This window comes from Conger conger, chromosome 8 (genome assembly GCF_963514075.1).
Source record: "Conger conger chromosome 8, fConCon1.1, whole genome shotgun sequence".
In the NCBI taxonomy this organism is placed as follows: Eukaryota; Metazoa; Chordata; class Actinopteri; order Anguilliformes; family Congridae; genus Conger; species Conger conger.
In genome coordinates, this window is record NC_083767.1 from 16,337,121 (window position 1) to 16,363,121 (window position 26,001).

Consider the following 26,001-nt stretch of genomic DNA (forward strand, 5'->3'; position numbering starts at 1 on the left):
TCACGATGCAGCTCTAAAAACGAAGGGGGTATATTTTAACGATCGTTACAAACAGAAGTGAAGAACTATTTAAATGCTGTAAACAAAGGGGAAATTATTATGACTGACGCCTGTTCGATAAAAGGACATAATTTCCCCAAGTTCCTCTCCTCAAATCTTTTTGTAAAACGGTACCTGTTCCTGCTTCATTTCAATTATTTTAGGCGTCGTACAGTAGCTATGAGACATGAGGGCTGGTAGGTGATGTTTAATGATTGTTCTCTCTAAAAATAACACTTTCCATCTCCAAGGTCTTGGGCTTCTGCTCAATTAACCCCGTGCCTTATTGATTTTGTAGTTCAGGTGGAGGTAATGAATATATCGCTGCTGTCAGGGCGCATGCGCGGGGAGGCGGCTCCGTTGAGCTGGTTCGGTTGCTGCCTTCTCGCGCCGCTGGTAGTCGCTCGCTTGCTTGTTTGGAAAGGAGATGCCACTCTATGCGCTTCACGGTTTTAACAGATGTAACCAGCATGCGAAACGAGGGGGAGCATGGCAGCACACAGTCGAGAAAAGCTTTCCTCCCCCTTGTTTTTTTCCGTCCTCTTTGGTCCGGGAAGAGGAGTTTTCTGCTACGCGGTGCTGGTTTTGGTCTGCGCCCTGTGCTATAGTAACTCCATACGCGGGGAGTTCGTGCACGACGATGTATGGGCTATCCTTAACAACCCAGATGTTAGACCGGGGTCCAGTCTACGGAACATCTTTTTCAACGACTTCTGGGGGAAGCGGATGGCCGATAACACCAGCCATAAGTCCTACAGACCGCTGTGCATCCTCACATTTAAGTAAGTTCCTCGCCGAATGGCAGTTTTCTACTTCCCTGCTGTAGTTTGGGGCGCTGCATTCCAGAGTTGCACATCTGGGTTCCTGCGACCAAGACACGCGGCTTTGAAGTGCTGTAATCTCACTGATTCTGCTGCTCCGCGTCAGACCGTTTCAAATGCATTTCTAATGTGACTTTTGGTAAGAGCGTCTGCTCATAGCTGTAAATTGAAAAAGTTCTACAGTGCTCACTTTTAACTCGCAAAATCAATTGAAGCGGACCTACTTAGAAGTTTCAAAAGTAAATTGCTGTATCAATTGACATATTGCCTCCAAAACAGTAGTCCCGGTGATGATGAAGATGATGACGATGAAGAGGATGATGATAATAGTAATACTACTACTACTAGTACAACAACTAATAATAATAATAATAATAATAATAATAATAATAATAATAATAATTGTAGTGCTGTTATTAGATGATAGTTAGATGTTGTTGTTGTTGTTGTTGTTGTTGTTTATTATTATTCTTCTTCTGGCTATGCATTTTGTTCCAATAGAGTTTTGTGTCCAGCTCGAAACTAATATTCGTTTAATAACTAAAAATGTTTTGCAAGCTTACACGTTTGATATTTATTTGATTGTATTTAATTACTTATGGGGCAACATTTTCCATAAAACGATGATGGGGCGTTGACTGTTTAGGTGACTGCAGTTTTTAGGAAATTGCATGAAAAGGCATGTAGTAGCCTACTATATGACATCTACACGCCAGGATACGGTGTTGTGTTATATATACAGTTATGTTATGCTGCTGTGGCCGCATTTTGCATGATCCTCTCGCTCATGCATTTTGAAATGACGTTTTCATTGTTTATTGTTTATTGTTTATTGTTTATTGACATAATATATATACCGTTATAAATAACCACATGAACTACTTTTTAGATTCTAATAAACGATCAAGTTTGAGCACGTCGCCTCTGGTGGAGAGTATGAGTCATGTCTTTGCGAAAATCAAAGTAATAAATAATTTGCTCTCATTAAAATCCTCTCGAGTTATTAGCGCGTTAATGTGTTGAAATTATGACTCTTTTGGAACCGCCTGCGAGCGCGTGCTGGGACTCCTGGACCAGAGGCAGTGTTTCATGAAATGATCAGATCAGTTGTTTTTTCACCGTTTTGCTGTGCGCTGCACCCTGTAGCACTGCTCCATCTGCCTTACTTCAAAACGTATTGAACTGAGGTTATTAAAATGGATCGGCTGTTCCAGCTTTCAGAGTAAAGTTTAGGCTGTCTTGAGTATGTAGGCTACTTGACGTGCGTTCTGTTTTAAAGAAAGATGAACTGTCTGTATGAAGTTCGGGTTTGTAGGCTGCAGTGAGAACTGATTCATTACAGTCGTCGCCTCTGTATCCTTCCCTTTTATGATATTTTTGGGCGGCATACTGTTACTATAGCTACATTGTATAATGTTCACTTAAAACCCAAACGTTATTTACTACTTTACTATTACAAATAGGCAGTAGGCCAAATCATGCCTTTTCCTCATTTCATTGTCAGTTCTTCCAATTTCAATGTGCTTAATTAGCATGACAAGCACAGTATATTTTTGCCAGAGGCTATGCATACAGATAAACAATGCCACACAAAAGAATGTAGCCAACAGTTAATATAAAAAGAAAATTGTGAGAGGTAAAAAGAAATATAGGGCAGTGAGACCAAATTAGTCACAACCCAGGAAGTCCTTCTACATGTTTATGAGGGGAATTTAAATGCTTTTGCGACACTGCAGGTATGGGATTCTGGCCCTGGTCCAATCAACAGTCAGTGTTACTCTCTATTCTGTTATCCTTCAACTGATAAATCGACAAATTTAGATATATTTGTACTTTGCGCTGCTGTCTTGCAAGGTGGTGTTTATATACTACCTGCAATTTGGGCTGTCAGTATCGGGAAATTAGCCCAGTAACTCCTTATATGGCATATGGGCAGGGTCAGGAGAGTGATGGATGCCCCCGTTCTCCAATCCCTGGGCCTGCAGCCACTGCATAAATAGGTGAGAGGCAGGACGGGGAGTGAGCTACTGATGCGGGACTGACGCGGTTCACCTTGGTGTGTCATTCTCACCTGCGCTTTTGCTGATGCTCACGGCTGAGCACAGGGAGCTGGCAGATTGCTTGGAGCAGATATTTATATTCGCTTCACAGTTTCCAGGGTACTGCTGTGACTTCCAGATGTGTAGTGACACTCAGACAGAGTAAGTTTACACACTGTCCCTCCTGCTATTCTCTATGGGGGACAGAGGAGACCGTACTGCCCAGCAGGGGCCATCCTGCCATTCATCATATCATTTCTACTGGAGGCGGACCAGCTATAGGGCACAGGGCATCGTGGGCCAGCCTGTAGTTCTGGCTGGAGGACTTGTATAATAAGAGGCAGTGCTCCCCATCCCGTGGTCCTGGAGAGCTGCAGGATCTGTTGGGGTCCTCAAAAGAGAGAGAAAGTTTCAGTACATAGAGGATGATTGAGACTGAGAATGAAAACAACAGCAAGTTTGAGTACATAATACAGTATAGTGCTTTCACTTGTTACAGTACAGCTGTACAAGTTAATTCCCCATGTAGTTCCATTCATTACATTACATTACATTATTGGCAGACACTCTTATCCAGAGCAATGTACAGTTGATTAGACTAAGCAGGATACAATCCTCCCTGGAGCAATGCAGGGTTAAGGGCCTTGCTCAAGGGCCCAATGGCTGTGCAGATCTTATTGTGGCTGGGATTTGCTGGGATTCAAACCACCAAGCTTGCGTGTCCCAGTCATTTACCTTAACCACTACGCTACAGGCCGTTCCCTTAACTAATTGACTTTCATTTAGTGTTAAGCCGTCAGTCTCTGCTGAGAGCTGCCTTGTTCCGGAATGTTCCCTGTTCAATGTCAGTCCTGACCTTTGTGACCTCTTGATTTTGTCTCACCTCCCAGGGTAAGCTTCTGCCTTTGAAGAGAGAGAGAAAGAGTGGCATTGGGCAAGGGAGAGATGACTTCATCAATTTGAAAAAGCCTGGAATGCGGAGAGGAGAGAGAAAAAGACAGAGAGAGAGAGAGAGAGAGATAGAGAGAGTGGGTGAGCCAGACAGGGACAAGGAGAAATGACTTCATAAGGTTGAACCAGCTCGTCTGACTAAACGAAAGCAGACAATCAGACGAATGGCAGGATGCTGCCTTGTCAGCAGCGAATATCCCTGTGTCATCATCGCCCTCGCCCGTAGTGCTAACGAGCCTGTCGGAGATCAATCAGCTCCCCGGTGGTGGTTTATGGGAGATGATGGAAGATGTCCCCCCCTTCACACATCAGAGAGAGGAAGTAACCTTGTTTTCGGTGTATGAAAGCTGGTCCGTATTCAGTGGGGCTGATAGTCTCCTCATCTGAGAAAGATACACTGCACTCTGAGGTTAAAATCCGTTCGGCTGGGTGGCTGTGAGCAGTCACTCAGTCAGTAATGCTGTGGGAAAATGTTGACCTTGGGCATAAACCTGGACCTGAATTTTAACAGGAACGAGATTACATGCTATGTGCACACTCCTGTGAGCCTCTCTCTGTGCACACTCCTGTGAGTGCCTCTGTGCACACTCCTGTGAGTGCCTCTGTGCATGCTCCTGTGTGCACTCTCAGTTCTTCCAATGAATGTGAGCCTCTCTGTGCACACTCCTGTGAGCCTCTCTCTGTGCACACTCCTGTGAGTGCCTCTGTGAAAGCTCCCGTGTGCACACTCCTATGAGCCTCTGTTGAATATTTGGCTGTAATGTAAATCATAACTCAGAGCATGGGGTTCCACTGTCAGTCGTGACTCATGGGGACAGAGTGTGTGGTTCCAACATCAAACATAGCTCATGGGGACATAGCATGGGGTTCCAGCATCAAACATAGCTCACAGGGACACAGGCTGCTCTCTGCCAAGGGAAACTGAGACTCCCGCAGAACAGCCTGTCAGCAGACTGCTCAGTGTTCACACTCTTTATGTTTCAGAGGAATACATTCACATACAGGGTGTGTGAGTTTTTCAAAGCCACAGTATGTGTCTCCTGTTTCCCTGTTACGGTTCTAATAAGGCGAAAGTGCGAGAGAAAACAGTGGTTGTTTGAGCTTTGTCTGAAGCCTTATCTGAGTGCAGTGTTGCAGTCGTACTGTATCTATGGATATTAAAGAGTCTCCTTGGCTATGGCATTATTTGGTCCTGTTAGAAAGCTGTAATGAGTGTTAGCTTGCACAGACATTAGTAGGAGGAGGACACTTCATGTGCTGCACAACAGTAGACCTGCGATCACCTGATCGACCAGTGGGGGGCGCTAGTGCATACTTAGACACTAATCCTGGAAACTGAATCCCTCCCTCCCTGGGTGATGCCAGTGACACCCCAGGCCGGCAGGCTGGGTTCATACAGACTTGAGTCAGAAGAGGACACTATACTGTATACGTAGCTTGTGCAGGCAGATTGTGGGTGTCTGATTGAGCAGCGGGGGGCACTGGCAAGCGATAAAACAATTGAATTTCTCCGTCCACAATAGGCAATAATGCGGGGCTGATAATTTGTTGCCCAACAGAAAGTGTCCTGTGAAATGACAGTGTTCTTCTCTCCCTTATTAGCCATCTGGTCACCTTTACGCCCGGTCGTGAATCACCCCCATCTCCATGTGTAGCAGAGCGGAGTGACCATGGGGTCCATATGCTGGAGCATCAGGGAGCTTTAAATAGCACAGAACTACTGAACCTGCGCATATCACTGATTCACAGTTAATCCCAGGGCATTTCTGCCGTCCCGGGTGCAGGGAAGTTACAGCCCGATACGCCTATGGAACGTGGACTTTAGGACATGAGTTTTAGGACACCGTGTTTCAGCCTGAACCGCACTAATGAGGTCAGAACATCAGTTTGTGGGACTAGTGGTGTAGAACTGTGATCATTACCGCAAGGTCATTTCACGCCCAGTGACTGTAAATTATTCAAACTCTTTCTTCCCTCCCTCTCTCCCTCTCTGTCTTATTCTCTCACCCCCTTTCACTTTTCTAATTCTTTCTTCTTCTTTGCTTCCCTCATTCCTTCATTCTTGTGATCCTCGTTTTCTTCTTCTCTCTCTTCTTTTTCCATGTTTCTCTCTTCCCTTCTCTCTCTATCTCACCCCTCTCTCTTTCCCACCCCCTCTTTCTCTCTCACGCTCTGCCTCTCTCTCTCCCTCTCTCTCCCTCTCCCTAATCTCTCTCTCATCCCCCTCTTTCCCCTTCCCCCTCTCTGTCTCTCTCCCTCTCTCTCACCACCCCTCTCCCCCCTTTCCCCCTCTTTCCCCTTCCCCCTCTCTGTCTCTCTCCCTCCCTCTCTCTCTCTCAGGTTGAACGTCGCTCTGGGTGGGATGAGTCCTCTGTACTTCCATGTAGTGAACGTGTTGCTGCACTGTGCTGTGAGCTCCCTTCTCATGTGTGTGTGTGAGAGGTGTGTGTTTGACGACAGCCGGCTGGCCTTCCTCTCCTCCCTGCTGTTCGCAGTGCACCCCATCCACACTGAGGCTGTGAGTACTCCCTTCACATAACACCATGTGAGCGTGTGCATGTATGTATGTGTGTGTGTGTCAGTGTGTGTGTGTATGTGTGTCTGCGTGTGAGTGTTTGTGTGTGTGTCAGTGTGTGTGTGTGTGTGTGTGTATGTGTGTCTGTGTGTGTTTGTGTGTGTGTGTCAGGGTGTGTGTGTGTGTGTGTGTGTCAGTGTGTGTGTGTGTATGTGTCCTTGTATGTATGTGTGTGTGTGTCAGTGTGTGTGTGTGTCTGTGTGTCAGTGTGTGTGTGTATGTGTGTGTGTGTGTGTGTGTTTGTGTGTGTGTGTCTGTGTGTTTGTGTGTGTGTGTCAGTGTGTGTGTGTGTGTGTGTGTATGTGTGTCTGTGTGTGTGTTTGTGTGTGTGTGTATGTGTGTCTGTGTGTGTGTTTGTGTGTGTGTGTCAGTGTGTGTGTGTTTGTGTATGTGTGTGGCTGTGTGTTTGTGTGTGTCAGTGTGTGTGTGTGTGTGTGTGTATGTGTGTCTGTGTGTGTGTTTGTGTGTGTGTGTGACTGGTGTGAATGCATGTAGGCTTATCTTCACACAATCTGTCAATCAGGGGTCAATGTTGCCCGCCCCCTGCCCTGACATATGAAGCACACGCTTTCTGGGGAAGGTGTAGGATGACCCCTCCATCACCTCCCACACAGACTTACACCCCCCCATCACAGACTCGCACGTCTGTAAATCCCAGCACTGACCTGTTTACCACCCCAGGTGAATGTGGCAGGTGGTTGTAACAGATGAATGTCTCAGGTGTATGTTTTTCACTGTAAATAGGTCTATTTGTAAACTGATGTGTGTTTTGTATTGAACAGGTATCAGGGATTGTGGGCAGGGCAGATGTCTTGGCCTGTATGTTGTTTCTCTCGGCGTTTCTCTCCTATATTAGGTAAGACTTCACTCGTTTGTGTGTGTCTGTGTGTGTGTGAGTGTACGTGTGTGTGTGTGTGTGTGCATTTACGTGTATGTGCATGTCTGACTCAGCACCTCTCTGCATTACAGGAGTGTTGGCGCGGGTTGCTCAGGGGAAAGTGCGCCCCCTACAGTCTCGTCCTGGTCTCTGCTGCTCAGTCTGCTGTTGGGAACCTGTGCAATGCTGGTGAAGGAGACAGGGATCACCGTGTTCGGAGTGTGTGTTCTGTACGACGGCCTAATACTAAGCCACAAACCCCTCACCTCGTAAGTGTGTGTGTGTGTGTGTGTGTGTGTGTTTGTGCTCTACAATGGCTTGGTATTGTGCTGCAAATCCCTTACCACGTAAGTGTGTGTGTGTGTTAGTGTGTGTTTGTGCTCTACAATGGCCTGGTACTGTGCTATAAACCCCTCTCCTCGTAGGTGTGTGTGTGTGTGTGTGTGTATGCGTGCTGTTCGATGGCCTGGTACTGTGCTGCAAACCCCTCACCTCGTTAATGTATGTGTGTGTGAACTCCACGACTGCATCCTTAATTGGCTGCGTGTGCGCTGTATGACAGCATCATTAAATGGTGGAGAGGATTTACAGCCATTTCTGATTATTCGAGAGGGAATACAGCTTTCTGCGATTGGTTGAGGGTTTCAACCAGAGAGCTACGGGGAGAAGACTGAGTGATTGTTTGTGTTCATTATACTTGCAGTGGATTTGAGAGACGGTAAGGGCGCTAGAATACTTGATAAGACGGAAAACTTAAATGAAACCGAAATGAAACCACAGCCGAACATGGTGCCGCATACTAACGTGTCTGCTCATAGCAGCTTTGATCTGTTAATTTCTTCACGTCAGTGGGGGGGAGCAAATTGAGAACCTGCAGCTGTGCTTACCATGGGAAATACGGAACTGATGACATTTCCAGCAATGCAGAATACAGCAAAAGTAATTTATTTATTTATTTATTTAACGCTGCAAAAAGATAAAGGATGAAAGAGAGAATCAGATATGGAAATGAGACAGTGAGTAACACAACCGCCCATGTGATGTTTTAGACCAATAGCAGGCGATCTGACCAGCCCGGATGTGTGCACTGTCCGAGGTCAATGCGGAGTTTCGTTTTCCCAATAATTTTGAACGTCATTTAATGTCAATTTTTAACATCATAACGTCAAATAGCTAGTTAGTTTCCGCCGAAAGGATGTTGCCCTGCTTAAATCACATAGCCTTTTGGATTGAGATATTCGTGTATTTCAATGTAATTTAGAGATTGTGCTGTTTTTCAAAATAGGACGGATTCACACGACCTCTCTTTCTCACCTGGATGCATTTACCTACAATCCTCTGCTTGCGTGCCCATGTTAATGTGCTGGAACCTGAGGGTGTAGGACTTACAGTAGGGATGGGAGGGGAGCGCTTATATGGTTGCACAGAAGAAAAAGGCGGCCTGTGTGTGTTTAATTCCCAGCGAATGGAGGATGGTAACTCACTGCGTCTGTGCCTGTCACCACGGTGTAAATCATCCCAGTCCCATACTGCATTATGCATCATGCTGGGATTAAAAGATTTTCATTTTGCAGAAGTCTGACAACATGAGTTAAATGTACTTATTAAGAACTGGAATTCAGGCCTTGAAGAAATGCGCGCAGATGTAATAAATATCTACACGTTTGTAGTCAGGTTTAAGTTGTTCTTCTCTGCGGGCTTGCGGTGTGTTACCGCTGTAATTGTAACAGATAGGCGGGATGTGTTTGTTGGTTTTCACAGTGGTGCGCATCTCCGGGCCTGTGTGGGCGAGACGACTTCCATTACATTACATTATGTTTTATTTGGCAGCTCTTTAATCCAAAGGGACAATAAGTGCATACTGGCGGTTTTTGTAACAACCACAGAACACAGGGCAGATAAGGTAAAATTCTGCTTCAGAATTGGGGTCAGGCTGGGGCAGCCTGTAGCCTATTGGCTAAGGTACATGACTGGGATTTGGAAGGTTGGTGGTTCAAGCCCTGGTGTAATATCTGCATGGCTGTTGTGCCCTTGAGCAAGGCCCAAATAACTGTATTGTAATGTAATGCTTCAAGTATCAGTTATCCATAACAATTCAACACTAAGCTTTGGCTATGTCAGTAAACTTATGGCAAGTCATACACTAGAAGTGAGGCATGACTACAAGAGATATGATACAGAGCTTCAACATCAAGATTAAGATATAAGTGCAATATGAAAGTCCTAGAAGATCAAGATACAAGTGTAACATGAAAGTCCTAGAATACTAGACTGGGGCTAGCCCTGCAGAGGATCGAAGGGTTAAAGTTAGTCATGGTAGAGTCTGAAAATTATGTGTCTTCAGGACCATCGTGGAAAAAGAGCAGTGACTGAGCAGTTTGTAGACGAATGGGGAGTTCGTTCCTCCACAGGGGGGTGAGGACGGAGACCCCCTCCTGCAGTCTGGAGGTGGAAGGATAGGCCCTGCTGCTGTTCTGTGTCAGCCCCCCTCCCTCCATTGCTTGCCTTACATTTACAGGCATTTAGCAGATGCTCTTATCCAGAGCCACGTACAACAAAGTGCATGCCCATGGACAAGTGCGCTGAAAACCCTAGAGGGAAGTACAGTTACAAGCGCCAGAAGTGGCCGCATAGGTAAGAAATTGGACCGTATATTGCAACCGGCTGAGAAAAAGAAAACAAACTGAACAAAACAAAAACTGCTGGAAGCTAACAGTATTCACATCAACCATCAGAATGGGAAAAAAAATTGATCAAAGTGTCTTTGACCATGGAATGATTGTTGGTGCTGCTTTGAGTATCTCAGAAGCTGATCTCCTGGGATTTTCACACACAACAGTCTCTAGAGTTTGCAGAGAATGGTGCGAAAAGCAAAAAATGTCCAGACAGCATCTCTGATCACACAACGCTTCGAACCTCTAAGTCGATAGGCTACAGCAGCAGAAGTCTAAAACATAAGTCTAATAAATACCTAATAAAGTTCTCACTGAGTGTATGCTATACGTGCTGTAACGTAACTGCAGTAGCAGCAATGAACAACTTACATAAAACTGAACTAATTAGAAATTACAGAGAGGTACAGTAGGGAGGAATGTGGAAAGGTGAGTCTTCAGTCTGCTCTCTGTGACCGGACTGCGTGTAATTGGCAGAGATGAATAGCTTATGAATGATGGACATCATGATTTAATCAACCAGAGTATAGGGTCGGTGATATCCTTGATGCTGCATTAATATTAATGTGATGCCTCTCCTTGCCGTCCCAGAATCCTCTGCTCCTGGTGGCTCTGTCAGAGTCCGGCTCTGTTTTTGCAAGCTCATGTTATTACCCGCACTTTAAATGTTAACGACCTGGTGTATTCACATTCTCTGAAAGGAAGATTAAACTGTAATGATATGCTGTGGTTTATTAAGCCTGGTTTGTGTTCTCTAACTCATCATTCATAAGTATTTATTGTACAGTATTTTTTTATTAATGCATTATTAATGCCTAGTTAGTTTAGTGACCTTTTGCCTTCCTATGTGTTCTCATGCAGTACAGGGTCTTTATCTTTACAATCTTTAAGAATAGCAGCATAAATGTTTGCGTGGCAATGTCATTCAGAGGAAAAAAAAAGAAATCCAGATTGTCAACGAAAGGTCCGCTGTAATGAGGCGATCTTTATTACATTTAGCGCAGCTGGAATTCACAACACATGAGCATGGTACTTTCTCTGAAACAAAGAAGCAAACTCTCTAGTATACGCTCACTGAGAACTTTATTAAGAACACCTGTACACCTACTTATTTCTGTGATTGTCTAATCAACCATTCGTATGGCAGCAGTGCAATGCATAAAATTATGCAGGTAAGGGTCAGGAGCTTCAGTTAATGTTCACATCAACCATCAGAATGGGGAAAAATCTCTGTAATTTTGACCGTGGCATGATTGTTGGTGGCGTGAAAATTATTCAGTAAGAGGCAGAAACGCCTTGTTGATGAGAGAGGTCAACGAAGAAGGGCCAGACTGGTCGAAGCTGACAGGAAGGTGACAGTAATGCAAATTACAACAGTGGTATGCAGAAGAGCATCTCTGAACACATAAGGTGGCAAACCTCTAAGTGGATAGGCTGCAGCAGCAGAAGACAAACTTAGTCTAAAAAATAAGTAATAAACACATAATAAAGTACTCACTGAGTGCATATACTCTGCGTTTTACATCCAAACTTTACATTTGTCACATATTGTCTCAGCTATTTACATTTTCCTCTTGTTCCTGCCGAATCTACTCTAAAACAAAGCATCTTTATCAAACGGTTGGGTAAAACAACTTTATTGTGACCTTGGAATTATATGGTTCTGTTTGCATTCTGAGTTATTCTGGGACATTGAGCTTCAAAGCTTTCACATCTAACCCAGCAAAACTGAAATGCAGGGCAGTTCTTCATACATCAAAATGACAGCACCATAAAAGTACTGTGAATGTACAATAACAAAATCCTATCAAATTGTCCTATAAACAACATATTTATGACACCAACCCATTTTTGTAAAAATGTCAGTTAGAACCTTATAATTCTAATGTATCGTTATATAATTGTTGATGAACAAACTGACACAAGGACACATGATTGCTTAACAGTTAACATAGAGCAAGACCCTGCTATATGAGTGTTGAGTTGGTGGCTGAGAGAACACTACTGAGTCTTACTGATGTTAGACTGTGCTTGTGCGCCTAACCACCTTATTCATCTGTTGCTATACATTCCTGCCTAACCTCCTTATTCATCAGTTATTACACACACCTGCCAAACCTCCTTATCCATCAGTTATTACCCACACCTGCCTAATCTCCTTATTAATAAGTTATTACCCACACCTGGCTAACCTCCTTATTCATCAGTTATTACACATTCCTGCCTAACCTCCTTATTCATGAGTTATTACACACACCTGCTAAACATCCTTATTAATCAGTTATTATCCACACCTGCCTAACCTCCTGATTAATCAGTTATTACACATTCCTGCCTAACCTCCTTATTCATCAGTTATTACACACACCTGCCACACCTCCTTATTAATCAGTTATTACCCACACCTGCCTAGCCTCCCTATTCATCAGTTATTATACATTCCTGCCTAACCTCCTTATTCATCAGTTATTACATGCACCTGCCTAACCTCCTTATTCATCAGTTATTACACATTCCTGCCTAACCTCCTTTTCATAAGTTTATACACACACCTGGCTAACCTCCTTATCAATCAGTTATTAACCACACCTGCCTAACCTCCTTATTCGTCTCTATTTAATGTCCTGTCTGAACATGTCTGTGCATTAAAAAGGAGCTGAGCCCTGTTAAATGTCTCTCAGAAACAGCACTGATTAGGTGGCTATGGATGAGTTGGTTTCTGATGGAAGATGACTGTGTTGTGTGAGAGGCTGTAATTACCTGATTATTGATGTTGCTGTTAATGTGCTGAATGTCTCAACCCAGCACTGCCAAACTGGTGCTTAATCTCACAATGCGTGTAATGGCACAAAAAACATTCTCCCACTCTCTTTTGCTCCCTCGCACTCTCTCTTTTCTTTTCTCTCTGTCTCCCTCTCACTTTCGCTCTCTCCCTTTCTCCCTCTTTCTCTCTCTCCTACATATCTGCATTGTGATATGCATGTATGTGAGGTTGTGTGTGTTTCTGTGTGTGTGTGTGTGTGAGAGAGAGAGAGACAGAAATAGCCAATCAGCTGCAGATCCTGAGTGTTCGGTTAACACACACACAGTCTGGCCCAGTAATGATCCAATTAAAGGGGCCGTTCAGTCATGTGACCCCTAAGCTCTCACCACATACTTACGCTGTAAAGTATGCATAACATTGTACACACTATACATTAGACCATGAACTATGATTGTACACTTTCCTCAATACACTGCACATTGTTCACAATACACTTTCTGCATTACACGCTTGTATGAAATGTTAACCACCATAAGTGTTTTTTGCTCTTTGATCATTGTAGAAGATTATTTCATGCATGTAAAACTGGCACCCAGGCCTGTATCCACAGTGTCAGCATAAATCCCTCAGGAATATTTCTGCTTAATGTAAGAATTTACTGTATCTGCTTATAGGCATTCATGTGATTCACAGTGTTTTATAAATAGTCCAGGAGAATGTTTGGCCCATTTTAAAATGATTCTAGGCCCCAGGAAGGAGAAGTTATGCATTATTCATCTAGCGTCTATTTACACAATACCGTATACATGGCACATTATACACAATACATTATACAGTAATCTGTATAGTGTGCAGAATTGCATGCATGTCCGGGCTGTTTCTATATTAATATCTGACTGTGTACGCTTTTTATAAAATGCTGAAAGATAGTTTTTTTTTCCCCAGAAAAAATTGCAGAGAGTATGTAAATTCACCAGCTCTCTGTGTTTATTTTTAAGTGCATATTTTTTTCGAAATTTTGTCGACAGAGAGGATAAACACAGTGTGAAGTAAGTCCCCTTAGGAACTCACCATGTCGCTCGTAGCTCTGTGATCTGATTGGTTCACAAAAAAACAAAAACACCTCCTGAGTCAGGTTTCATTTGGCTGTTTTGAAATGGCAGGAGAGATCTATAAAAAGCTGTAAGAGATTCTCTGCACCTTCACTGGATATAAATATGTACCTTAATGTGAGCAGCGTGCATGAAACAAACAGCAGAATCATTACAGCCCTGGGCCCCGCGGTACAGTGATGTGCAGACGGTCGTAAAAGTCGGTAGCTGCACTCCAAAAGCACTGCTTTAAAGTGAGTGATCTCTCCTCTGCTCCACTGTAGGGGTGCATGTGTTTACTGAAGCGCTGCACCTGGAGCCTGTTTCCTGTCTCAATGTGTTGAGATCACTCATAGCAGCAGGATTAGTGTGGGCTCTGATAGGCTGATAGGATTCCTGTCTCCTGATATGAACCCCTCCCTCTTCCTCATTTACCTGCAGGACAGGTGCAGCTGGAGAACACACCTGCAGACATTAACACAGGCACAGAGAGATACCAGCAATATGAAACTGATGGAGACTGTGTGACTCTCTGGCCCACTTTGTAGAGACTTTGTCTGGCTTGCTTTGTTGAGACTGAGTGGCTCTGTTTGTGTTTGCTATGAGTGTGTCTGTGCGTGTGTGTGTGTTTGTGTTTATGTGCAGTGTGTGTGTGGGTGAGTATTATTGTTTCATTATGATGTAATTCAAATAATTGTATACATCTGTAACATCTGTCTTGTCAACTGCATGATGGAATAAAGTAACTCTACCTGGTGTGTGTCTGCCTCCCCTGCACTGTACGTTACACCTGTACCTCTGTGTACAGTGCCGACATGGAATTTATTCCTGAACATTGAACGTTTGTTACAGCTTTATACCTCAGGACATGCAGCAAGGTGTACATCGTCAGTGTGTTATCTTAGATAGAGGATTTTTTCACAGAAAGTAAAAAAAGAGTCATTTATATTTATTATGTCTTCAATTTCCCCCTCAATCCCTCCCCCCATGTTGCAGGTTGCTGATGGGTGGCAGAATGAGAGACTTCCTGAGACTTTGTGGTCCATTTGTCAGGCGCAGCTGTGTGGTGTCTCTCTATGTAAGTACCCTAAAGCTATGTGGTCTCTGTATATGAGTACCCTAAATCTGTGTGTTCTCTCTATGTGAGTATGCTAAAGCTGTGCAGTCTCTATTTTTGTGAGTGCACTCAAGAGCTTACTCACCTCAACACAATGCTTTAAATCCCATGTTCATTTATCATCGGTTTACCAGCCCCTCATGTGCCGCATCTAAGTCATCTATCCTCAAACCCAGCTGCTACCCAAACACTAAATCCTCATGCATATCTCCCTCTTGCTAGTACTGGCTCTTAATGCTATGTTATACGGTTGCTGTGATTCTGATGACTTGACTTTGTGTCCTTGCTTAAACCTTTATGTGTGTATACCTTTGTAAGCAGAACCGGCTCTAGTGTTTTGGTGGTCCTAAACTATAATGTTGTTGTGGCACCAATATGCTCCAATATAAATCACTAAATCAGATTTGGAAGAACTAGAATTGTGTGGTCCAGGGATGGTTGTGGCCCTCAATGACTTAATTGTTTTTTGTTTTGCCAGCGGCCAGCTCTGTTTGTAAGTGCTTTTAGATCACAGCATTTGCTAAATGGCGAAGTGTGAATGACAGAACCTCAGTCAAACCCCACCTTATTCCAGCCTGGGCTACGTTTGGAACAGGAGAGTATCTCTGCGTACCAGTTATTGCCCTGGGCTGTGTGCTGCTGTTGCGTTTCTACATGACCTTGGAGACCAACTTGTTACAGTGTGTAAACCTGTCAAGTTAATCCCACCGATGGGGTACGACTGCGTCTGTGGGAGGAGCCAAACACCTCAATAACCTGAGAAATCACCCAGGAGGCCAATGATACTTTGATGTAGCGCTAATAAAAATGTCTTTCTGATTGTGAAAGGTTATTTTAATACCCCCTGAAGTCTCTGGGGATGTGAGATTTACACTGGCAGCATGTGAGATTGTGTGCGGAGGTTTGTACAGTTTGAAGAACAAACTTGTATGAACAGTATATTGTATTCACATGTATGTGAGACGAAAGGCATAACTAGCTGAATCACTGCTTGAGTTTGAGTTTTCATTAGATGTTTGTGGTTGTTTACAGTGTGTGTGTGTGTGTATGTGTGTATGTGTGTGATAAAGTGACCTGTAGTTACCCTGCAGTATTCTTTCTTTCCTGCAGGTGGCAGTCATCATGTGTTTCCGTATCTGGGTGATGGGCGGCTCCACGCCCCTTTTCTCTGAGCAAGACAATCCAGCCTCCTTCTGCCCTCACCTTCTCACCCGGTAACCCTGAGACAGCAGTCATCACTCACCGGCTGCTGTTTTAGCTCCTGTAATGCTGCTATCACTGCTAATGTTGCCAATTCTGCTAATGATGTTAATGCTAATGCAGCTAGCACCACTATCTCTGCTAATGCTGGTATTAATCAATTCCAATCACTATATGGTTCCAGCGCCACCAACTTGGCTAATGTCACTGACTTTGCTAATGCAGCTAATGGTTCTACAGATGTAGAAATTCGGTATGATCGTGTAGTGCTCTCAGTATTGCAGGGGCCAGGAGCTTGGGGACTAGCTCCTCAGCCAGTCAAGGTAGAAGGCATAGCCACGCATGGCAGTGACACAGTGTTATCGTACACTGATAGAACAGAACAGAACAGTATTTGTTCAGTGACACTACTGCTGTGATATTCTTGAGTGATAGAGTTTTATGTTATTCATAACCCATAAACCACTGTTGTAAAATTTGTTCAGGCAAGAACGTAATTAAGTGAATTATGTAGTGATGATATTCAAGTATTATAATTGATTTGTCTTTTATAAGGCCTTTAATATGCTTACTGTAGGCCACTGTGAATTCACAGCTACACCTGGGTTGTCAGTTAGACATTTAATACTATGCTTTGGCAAATGATATTTCTGTATAAATCATTGAAGTGCCTGTCACAAGTATTTATGATATCTCACAACAAATCAATATTTAATCCTGCCCTGCACTTGGCAAGCATATGGAATCAATGCCCTTTCTGTGGCTGTTTATTCTGTGGTATCTGCTGTTGGTGGAATCAGGGCTTCTAAACCAATATGAGCTTACACTGATTTTTCATGCCCTGGAAATCAGTTCACATATACCGAAGAAATATAATACATATTAGATAATATAATAGATATGAAATATGAACAGATATATTAAAGATGTATGTACACATAATCTGTGGGCAAACAGCAAAAACATTGTTGCAACAGAGGTTAGGGTTAGGTAACATTAACAATATTAATTGGATGGAGACACAAAAACGGTTTGTACGCACGCGTTGGAGTGCCTCAGTTTTGGTTGGGGAATTAGAATGTTAACTTCAACTACGAGGGGCGGATGTTCAGATTTCTGAACACAGAGGCTGATTTCAGTGATCTGAACATTCGATCACCAGTCGTCAAGTTAGTTTTTTTGTTTGTTTTCAAAACAAAACAATTTTAGCCAGTTTTTTTTTTTTTTAATGTATTCGATCAACTAATGCAATGACGCTTTTTTGGTTTACTTGGTTTACTTTGGTTTGCTATCTGGGACTGATGTCAAAACTTTTATCCAGATTTTGAAAGCTTTAAAGGTTTACAGCTGAAGATTATTTTGGGGGTAGTAAAGATGATGTCATCATGGCAAAATGTGCTCAGTTGCATGTTCAGTGAGGTCACTGTGGTGAAGTGCTGTTTGTTTTCGTGGGTGGTAGTTCAATTCCACTGTACAGGCAAGTGTTCCTTATCTCTGCTTGAGTGCTGGCAGACTTTTTATTACTTCTCAACTAGCGGTATGTGCTTTGGTTTCTCTGGAGGACTGGAAGAAGTCTATTGCATCAGTGTTTGAAGAGTTAGGAAATTCACAGCTTGGAGCTGTGTTTGTGCAGAACCCCACACCTTCTCCTCTTCTCGCGGCTTGGGTTAACACCAGTGGATTCGTGGTGTTAATGGCCTAACGAGGACACATCACATTTCTGGTCCAATCACACGTGAGACAAATGCCCAGTTCTTCTGTCAGGCGTGACAGGCGTGATACTCGTTACTGCCCCGTCTACTTGGAGTTGCCCCTCTTCACTCTGTCACACATGGCTGGATGAGATTTTTTGTTTCATTATTCATCTATTTTTGTAAATATCCTGAATTGATTGGAATGAAATGGAATTTACCCCTGCCAATTCAAATGGTACATTCCTTTCCCTGATTTTAAATGGTATTGTTCAGGGTTGTTCCTAAACTGTGGGTCGCTCAATTTCAGAATGGGGTCACTTGAAAATTTTTTTAAAGATAAAATGTTTTTGTCTCTTAAAAAATATGTGAATGTAGGCCTCTACATGTTTAACATTACAACAACCAAACTATAATTAAGCAATAAGGCAGGAGAGGTTGTGGTATATTTCCGGTGTAGTCATGGTTAAAGGGTGTTGTTAGGCAGAATGCGTATTGCTCTTCCCCCTGATTGTTTTAAAATAGTACAGTCCCTGCTGTACAGCTCCTCCTGATTGATGATGTTGGTTGGTTGGTTGATTGATGCTCCCTGTGCCCTCCTCCAGGTTCCTCACCTACTCGTATCTGTTGGCCTTTAATGCGGGGCTGCTGCTAGCCCCCGTCACGCTGTGCTATGACTGGCAGGTAGGCAGCATCCCGCTGGTGGAGTCACTGTGGGATGTGCGCAACATCGCCACCCTGCTGCTGGGGGTGGTAATGATCTGCTTGTGCCTACACTGCCTTACAAACCTGCAGGTGAGTGAGTCCTTCTGACTGTTACATTGTATTTACTCATTTAACTGAGCAGCTTACAGTGAAAGACAGTGCATCTATCTGACTTAATAGCGGGAGAAATGGTGTCAGGCCTGGTGAACAACATTTCCGAACCAGTGAGTGTAGGCATAACATTAAATCACTAATATACGTTAACTGATGCCTAGCTAGAACCATAGTGCAAATCATAGATTCATATATCTATGATCAATCCACCCAGTGAGTAATTTATTAGGTAGACCTATAGACCAGCTAATGCAAATATTTAATCAGGCAATCATATGGCAGCAACTAAAGGCATAAAAGCATGCAGATGTGGTCAAGAGGTTCAGCTGTTTTTCAGACCGGGGAATGTCAGAATGAAGAACTGTGATCTAAGTGACTTGGACCGTGGAATGAGTGTTGGGCCAGACAGGGTGATTTGAGTATCTCAAAAACTGCTGATCTCCTTGGATTTTCATGCACAACAGTCTCTAGGGTTCACAGAGAATGGTACAAAAAACATCCAGTGAGCAACAGTTTTGCGGGAAAAAGGCATTGTTAATGAGAGAGGTCAGAGGAGAGGGGCCAGACTGGTCGAAGCTGACAGGAAGTAACACAAATAACCACATATTACAACAGTGGTATGCAGAAGAGCTTCTCTGAACACACAACACATCAAACCACTGAGTGGATAGGCTAAGTCTAAAAAATAAGTCCACTAAATACCTAATAAAGGGCTCCTTGAGTGTATATCTGTGCTAACATCCATGTAAAATCATTAAGCATGCAATAACAGTAATTACAGAAACTTGGTGAAGATTCTGTTGTACTGTAGCTGTGGTCCAGATTCTGTTCTGCTATAGCTGTGTGTGACAGTTAATTAGCCTCTCTGAAAGCCTGCGTTAGATGTACCAAAGTCAGTCTAGCCACTAGAGGTGTGAATTCACTCCTACATGAGTGTAATGACATATTGACTGAATAATTTATAGCACACAGACCCATGACACCATGGGGTACATGGTGAACACATGAAGACAATGTAGAATATGAATATTTTTGTGCATTATATGATTTAGAAGTGAGGCTGGGATTAGTAGCAATGGATATAAAATATGGGTTTCTGTTCAGAAGCATTATTATTTTTTTTTTTTTTGTTAATAATCATCTGATACAGTATGTGTTAACTGGCTGTCAATTATATTGGCTTTCCATTGTTAGTATTTCAGTCAGGAATCTTTGTTGGGCTTGGCATGTCAAATACAGCAAGCCAGGACTGCAGTACTATGTGTGTGTGTGTGTGTGTGTTTGTGTGTATGTATGTGCATGCATGTGTGTGTGGGTGTGTTGGTTTGTGTGTGTGCAGTATGTGTGTGTGTATGTGTGTGTTTGTGTATGTGGGGGTGGGTGGGTGTCTTAGTAAGTGTGTGTGCATGCATGTGTGTGTGTGTGTGTGCGTGCGTGAGTGTGGCTGTAGGCACACACTCAAGCAGTTTTACTTTGAGCACCTGCTGATATGACCTCATTAAAATTTCATCAAACAGTTCATTTAGAAAGGACTGATTTGTTGGGTTGGCAGCTGTAACCTTTAAACCCTGAGGAATTATTATTTTCTCGTTCACTTTCTTAGCCTTTATTAATGAATAAGATAATGCAGTACACTTTACATTTTCTAGACTGCATGTCTAAGGTATGTGTACAGTGAATGTTTGGTTAATGTGCAGTATGGTCACATTAATGTAGGATTCTGCATATTTCTTAAAGAGCCAAAAAGGCAAGGGAAAACATTTGCAGTCATTAATGCAACTATAAACAACAATCAGTTATTTTAAAAAAATGTGAGGACTACAAGGGTCAATGACCCAGACTTGAACCACAACAAAATAATGACTTGTGTTTCTTTGAGCCAATTGTTTTTCAGTTTCAGTGTACAGTGGACATTTGTGTTGTTTATTTATAATGATATTTACACAGCCATTGGTAGCTTTGCCAGATTCGATGGAAAGCGCTTGAAGGAAAAATTGAAAACGAGATGTCACAATCTAGAAAGCTTGCCCTGTAAATTATGAGAGAATTTGTGCTCATTTAGCATAGAAAAGAGCACCTGTGTGCTGTAATGGGTGCTCGCCAGCCTGCACTTGGGCTAGACAGGGAGGTTCTACCCTCTAGAGAGAATAAATAGGGTGAAGTAATGTTGGTGTGTTTAGAAGCTATTGAGTTCATTCTCTTTACACATTGCTTTGCCACCTGCTGAAGTTATTAAGCCAGGGAATGAAACAGCAAAGAACTAATTTAACTAATTAAGCTGTGAATGCTATGAATAAATATGGGAAGTCAAGGTCACTAATTAAAAAACAAATGGCCCAGATATTGTGTTTATATATTATAAATTAATTTTCTTTTTCCTGCTACGAGTCTTAATGACCAGCTGTCATTAATTGGGCCTTTCAGAGTAATTTGGTGAAAGTGGAAGGTATGTGAAGCAACTTATTAGTAATAACATGAGTGTGTGTATCTCTCTGTGTGTGATGTTTTAGGATTTAGATGTAAAATGTAAAACAAATGAAAGTTACTACAAAGCTTTTCAAGAACTACTCAAAGACCAAAGAAGAGCAAGGAGCGCTGCACAATCCACAATCAGGAGACTTCAACCCCATCACCCTTTGGAACATTGTCAAATAATGCTGGGATAACGTGGGTCATTAGGTTCTGCACAAAATTGCATCCATGCCAGCTGAAGTGCACATTGAAGCAAAAGGGGGACATACCAAATGATAAGAAATTCTGAAATTCACGTGAATACCCACATGTGTATGTGAGTGTGAGTGTCTATGTGTATACTGTATGTGTGTGTCTATGTGTATACTGTATGTGTGTGTGTGTGTGTGTGTGTGTGTTTATGACTGATGTTCTCTCTCCTGTCTCTCAGGGCTCACAGAAGCGAGAGCTGTTGGTTGGGCTGCTGTTCCTGGTGTTTCCCTTCATCCCAGCCAGTAACCTCTTCTTCCGCGTTGGCTTTGTGGTGGCTGAGCGCATCCTCTACATGCCCAGGTGTGTGTGTACGTGTGTGGGTCCTCTACATCCCCTGGTGTGTGTGTGTGTGGGTGTGTGTACATGTGTATGTGTGTGTGTGTGTGTACGTGTGTGGGTCCTCTACATCCCCTGGTGTGTGTGTGTGTGGGTGTGTGTACATGTGTATGTGTGTGTGTATGTGTGTGTCCTCTACATACCCTGGTGTGTGTGTGTGTGTGGGTGTGTGTCCTCTACATCCCCTGGTGTGTGTGTGTGGGTGTGTGTACATGTGTATGTGTGTGTGTATGTGTGTGGCTCCTCTACATCCCCTGGTGTGTGTGTGGGTGTGTGTACATGTGTATGTGTGTGTGTATGTGTGGGTCCTCTACATCCCCTGGTGTGTGTGTGTGGGTGTGTGTACATGTGTATGTGTGTGTGTATGTGTGTGTCCTCTACATCCCCTGGTGTGTGTGTGTGGCTGTGTGTACATGTGTATGTGTGTGTGCCCTCTACATCCCCTGGTGAATGTGTGTGTGCGTGTGTGACCTCTACATGCCCAATCAGGTTTCTTCTCGCTGGCTATGATTGACTAGCTCACCTGTATAAGCAGTGGACTGTGACTGTCACAGCAGGAAGATAATTATTCCTGAGTTTGAGATCAGATTTCTGTGGTTTGGAGGAGCACAGAAGGTCTGACTCTTGTTATGTTGTTACGCTGAAGCCTGAGCTGCATTCGCTTCCTGTTCTGGAGCTCATATTCTCTCTAAATGCCTTTTCCTCCTGTCTGTTTACAATCACTAGTGGATTTCCTTTCTAATTGTTGTGAGGTGATGCAGTGACTCAATATGCATATTTATAACCACATCCCCTTAATACACGCAGACACACACACACACATACACACACATATGCTCACATGTTCACACACACACACACACACACACATACACACATGCTCGCTGACACGCACATGTTCGCTCACACACATACTCACATACGATCACAAACATGCTCGTTCACACACACATACATACGCTCACACACATGCTCGCTCACACATGCTCACATGCTCACACACATACACACATACGCTCACACGCTCACACACATGCTTGCTCACACACGCTTGACATACATGCGCTCACTCACATACGCACCTGTTCACACACACACACACACACACACACACTTCCCCCACATGCACTCCCAGATCTGAAAGGTCCCTGCTGAGCTCCCCGTTTGTATAGCGCTTGTTTACCAGTGCATTTCTGTGATCACCACACCTGTAGGGCATTATTGTTTCTCACCTTTGCACGCTCTTTTATTCTCTGTTTAATTAGGGTTCCTCCCTCTGTCTCTCATTTTCTACCAATTTACTTCCAGTTTAGTTGTCTCTCACACTCTCTTTCTGTTTCTTTCTTTGTTCTCCCCCCCCCATCTCTACATATCAATGAGGTTGCTGTGTAAATGACAGACAGAGCCTGAGAGGAATTTGTTTCCTGGTATGTGCATCTGAGAAATGTTAGGCAGCTTTATTAAAGACGAGCACATACAAAACGCACCAGGAATTAATCCCACAATGCAATGTCTCAGTCATTTACCGATTCACTCCATTTACTCTCTGTGGTTTTTTCTGCCCTTTACCCATAATGCACGCCATGAATACGTGCCTATTAGCCTTTAGAGATGGGATTTAGGGAAGGCTCGTGTTGCGTTAAGTTGTCCTCTGCAATGTGTCACGGACCAATGCATTGCTTGCTGGAACGAGCCCTCTGTGCATGTGTCAGAAACAGAGAGGATGCTGGGAGATACTGAAGGTGATCCGGGCACAATAATATACTGTTTACTTTATCACCTGCTGAGAGGTGTTAGAAGTGCAGTCAGCTGGGAAATTGGAGGGAGGTATTTGAAGGTCCTGAGAGAGCAAGACGGAGAAAGAGAGAGGGAGAGAGAGATAAGTAAAACAGTAAAACTGATAAATGCAAAGCCCTATTGAGAATGAATTCCGCTCTGTAGCTCACAGTAAGGAGTCCCATGACATCTCAAGATAAGACTCAAGAATACATAATGAGGAGAACAGGCCGTTCAGCCCATCTAGACTGTCATTAAAAGAACATGACAATAACTTCCCATGAAACAACCAGAGATAGTTACCTGAAATTCAGTGTAGTTTCAGATACAATGCAAATGTGATCAGATTGAAAAATGGAAACTGTGGCACCTAAATTATAATAATGGAGATAGCATGGCTATCATTGAAATTAAGGCTTATCAGATAAGGAAAACCTCAGGTGCATCAAACAGAAATGTACATCCTGTTATCCAGTGGAAGACAGAGATGCACTTCCTGTTATCCATTGGAAGACAGAGGAAACGTTCCTGAGGAATTCCTGATTCTGCAATCCCTCCTCCCTTAGAAGAGAGTATTCCATATGTGCAGTACAGCTCCTGCTAAACTGAGTGAGGAAGAGGAATACAAGATTGAGGGAGAGGGAGAATGGAGGAGTAAGAACAGAAGAGTGGCATAGCGGACTGGAAACCAGCAGCTGAATGTGTCTCTGCTCCACACAGAGCAGAGGAGCATCTCCATAGCGTTACCACCTCTGCACCTAGTCCAGCAGTTACAGAACAGTTACAGAATTCCACCTGAGATGGACTCTAGAAGATCCTTTAATTAAGCATGAGCTGTCAGAATTTCCCATGGAAGACTGGTATGATATTGCTCCTACAGAACTTCAGACCCTACTGGCCACGCCTAGAGGCCCAACACTTGGCTGAATGACTTGCCAGTGGTCAGTGCTGCTTCTGTTTGTTGCCTTCACCAGCAGAGTGCAGGGTTTCATTCTCTGCTCAGAGGGTCCCTGAGGTCGAGCTATGCTGGGGCTTTTATCCAGAGGAGAGCTCTTCTGTTTGGGCCAGCGAGGTCCTGCTGTGCTGCAGAAGCTAGGATCGATTCCTCACTATGCTTCCGTGTTTTCAGAGCTTCGGACGGGGGTCAGTTCAGTTCAGTTCAATCCCGCTTACTCTAAATCTATTCAGGAGATGAGTTAAAATTCAATTCAAGAACTGAAGACGATTATCATAGAACATCACGGTCATTTTTCAATGAATGGATTCGAGTTTCAGTTCATTTCCTCAATTGATTCAATTGACATGGAATCGACTCCCTCGAGCCTGTGGGCAGGCACCACAGAGGCTGGGTGGAGGGAGGTTTCTACATTCTGTCCCATCCGGTAGTCAACCTCCCCAACACCAACGCATCACAGGAATATAGGCCCATCCACACCAAGAACTATAATAATGATGATGTAAGCATCTACACTGCTGAACGATAATGTTCTGTATATAGTCTCTCGACTATATTATCCGCCATTTTGCACGTGACGGCCTGTCAATTTGGCTGGTTTTTGATTGGCTGTCAATGTTTTATCATTAATGCAGCTGTAAAAAATCGCTCTGAAAGTGATCCCAAAAATATTGTTTGTCAATGTTGTTGTTGTTATACATAGTTGTGGTGTGGTGTCATCATCCACTTGAGTTAGAACGGTTTTTAAAACTAAATATTTTGTGTTATCGTTATAGTTATCTGTCTTGGTGTGGATAGGCCTCAAGAACTCAGTTCTGTCCTACTGATGAAGAGGGTTGTCCGTGACAGACCCAGCCTGGTCAGCACTGTCTGTGGAAAGGCAGGACAGCGTTTTCCGAACACGCTGTTTTACATGGCCCCCCCGGTACTCTCCTGACATGTCACCGTGACCTCATTCTACTGGAAGCAGAGAGTTGCCCCCGGCGATATGACCATATGACCCCCCTGGCCACTCTATCAGGACCGTTGCGGAGCAATGATCTCTCTCTCTGTCCTCTTTATCACCCCATCGCTCTCTCCTCCTCTATCACGACACAAGTCTCCTCTCTATCTCTCCCTTGCTCTCTCCCTCTCTCACAGTTCAGTGGAGTTTTATTGGCAGGGCATCCGAGGTAATATTGCCAAAGCATATAATCCCCCCCCCCTTTGTTTTTCAATTCAGTTCAAATCCAATTCAATATGCTTTATTGGCATATTTTTTGTACAATTACGTATATTGCCAAAGCTGATTTTTGGATGAGAAAAAGGAACGTGAAAAAAACAATAATAATAAATCTGAATAATGTAAACAGTCACACAGTAAGAGTGTGTGTGTGTGCAGGCCTGTGGGTGAAGCAGTAGCAGATCAGTGTGGGAAAGTGTTTGTGTGTTTTTGTGTGTTCGTATCGTGGGCGTGATGTGATTAAACAGGTCTGGTGGTGTGGTTGTGTTTCATCACTCACTGTCTCTCAGACTGTGGCAGGCAGCAAGAAACTGCCGCAAGTACAGAGCACT

At 43.5% G+C, this 26,001-nt stretch overlaps 1 protein-coding gene across 1 annotated transcript in view; it reads left to right on the forward strand.

Moving 5' to 3' along the window:
• Positions 1 to 528: 528 nt before the first annotated feature.
• Positions 529 to 26,001, forward strand: part of LOC133135150 (protein O-mannosyl-transferase TMTC1-like) — a 38,318-nt gene continuing 12,845 nt past the window's right edge. Inside the window, exons 1-8 of the mRNA XM_061251943.1 lie at positions 529 to 821; positions 6,191 to 6,368; positions 7,208 to 7,281; positions 7,395 to 7,571; positions 14,826 to 14,907; positions 16,057 to 16,160; positions 18,443 to 18,632; positions 21,559 to 21,680. Of these exons, the coding sequence (XP_061107927.1) occupies positions 529 to 821; positions 6,191 to 6,368; positions 7,208 to 7,281; positions 7,395 to 7,571; positions 14,826 to 14,907; positions 16,057 to 16,160; positions 18,443 to 18,632; positions 21,559 to 21,680 (1,220 nt within the window). The remainder of the gene's footprint in view (positions 822 to 6,190; positions 6,369 to 7,207; positions 7,282 to 7,394; positions 7,572 to 14,825; positions 14,908 to 16,056; positions 16,161 to 18,442; positions 18,633 to 21,558; positions 21,681 to 26,001) is intronic.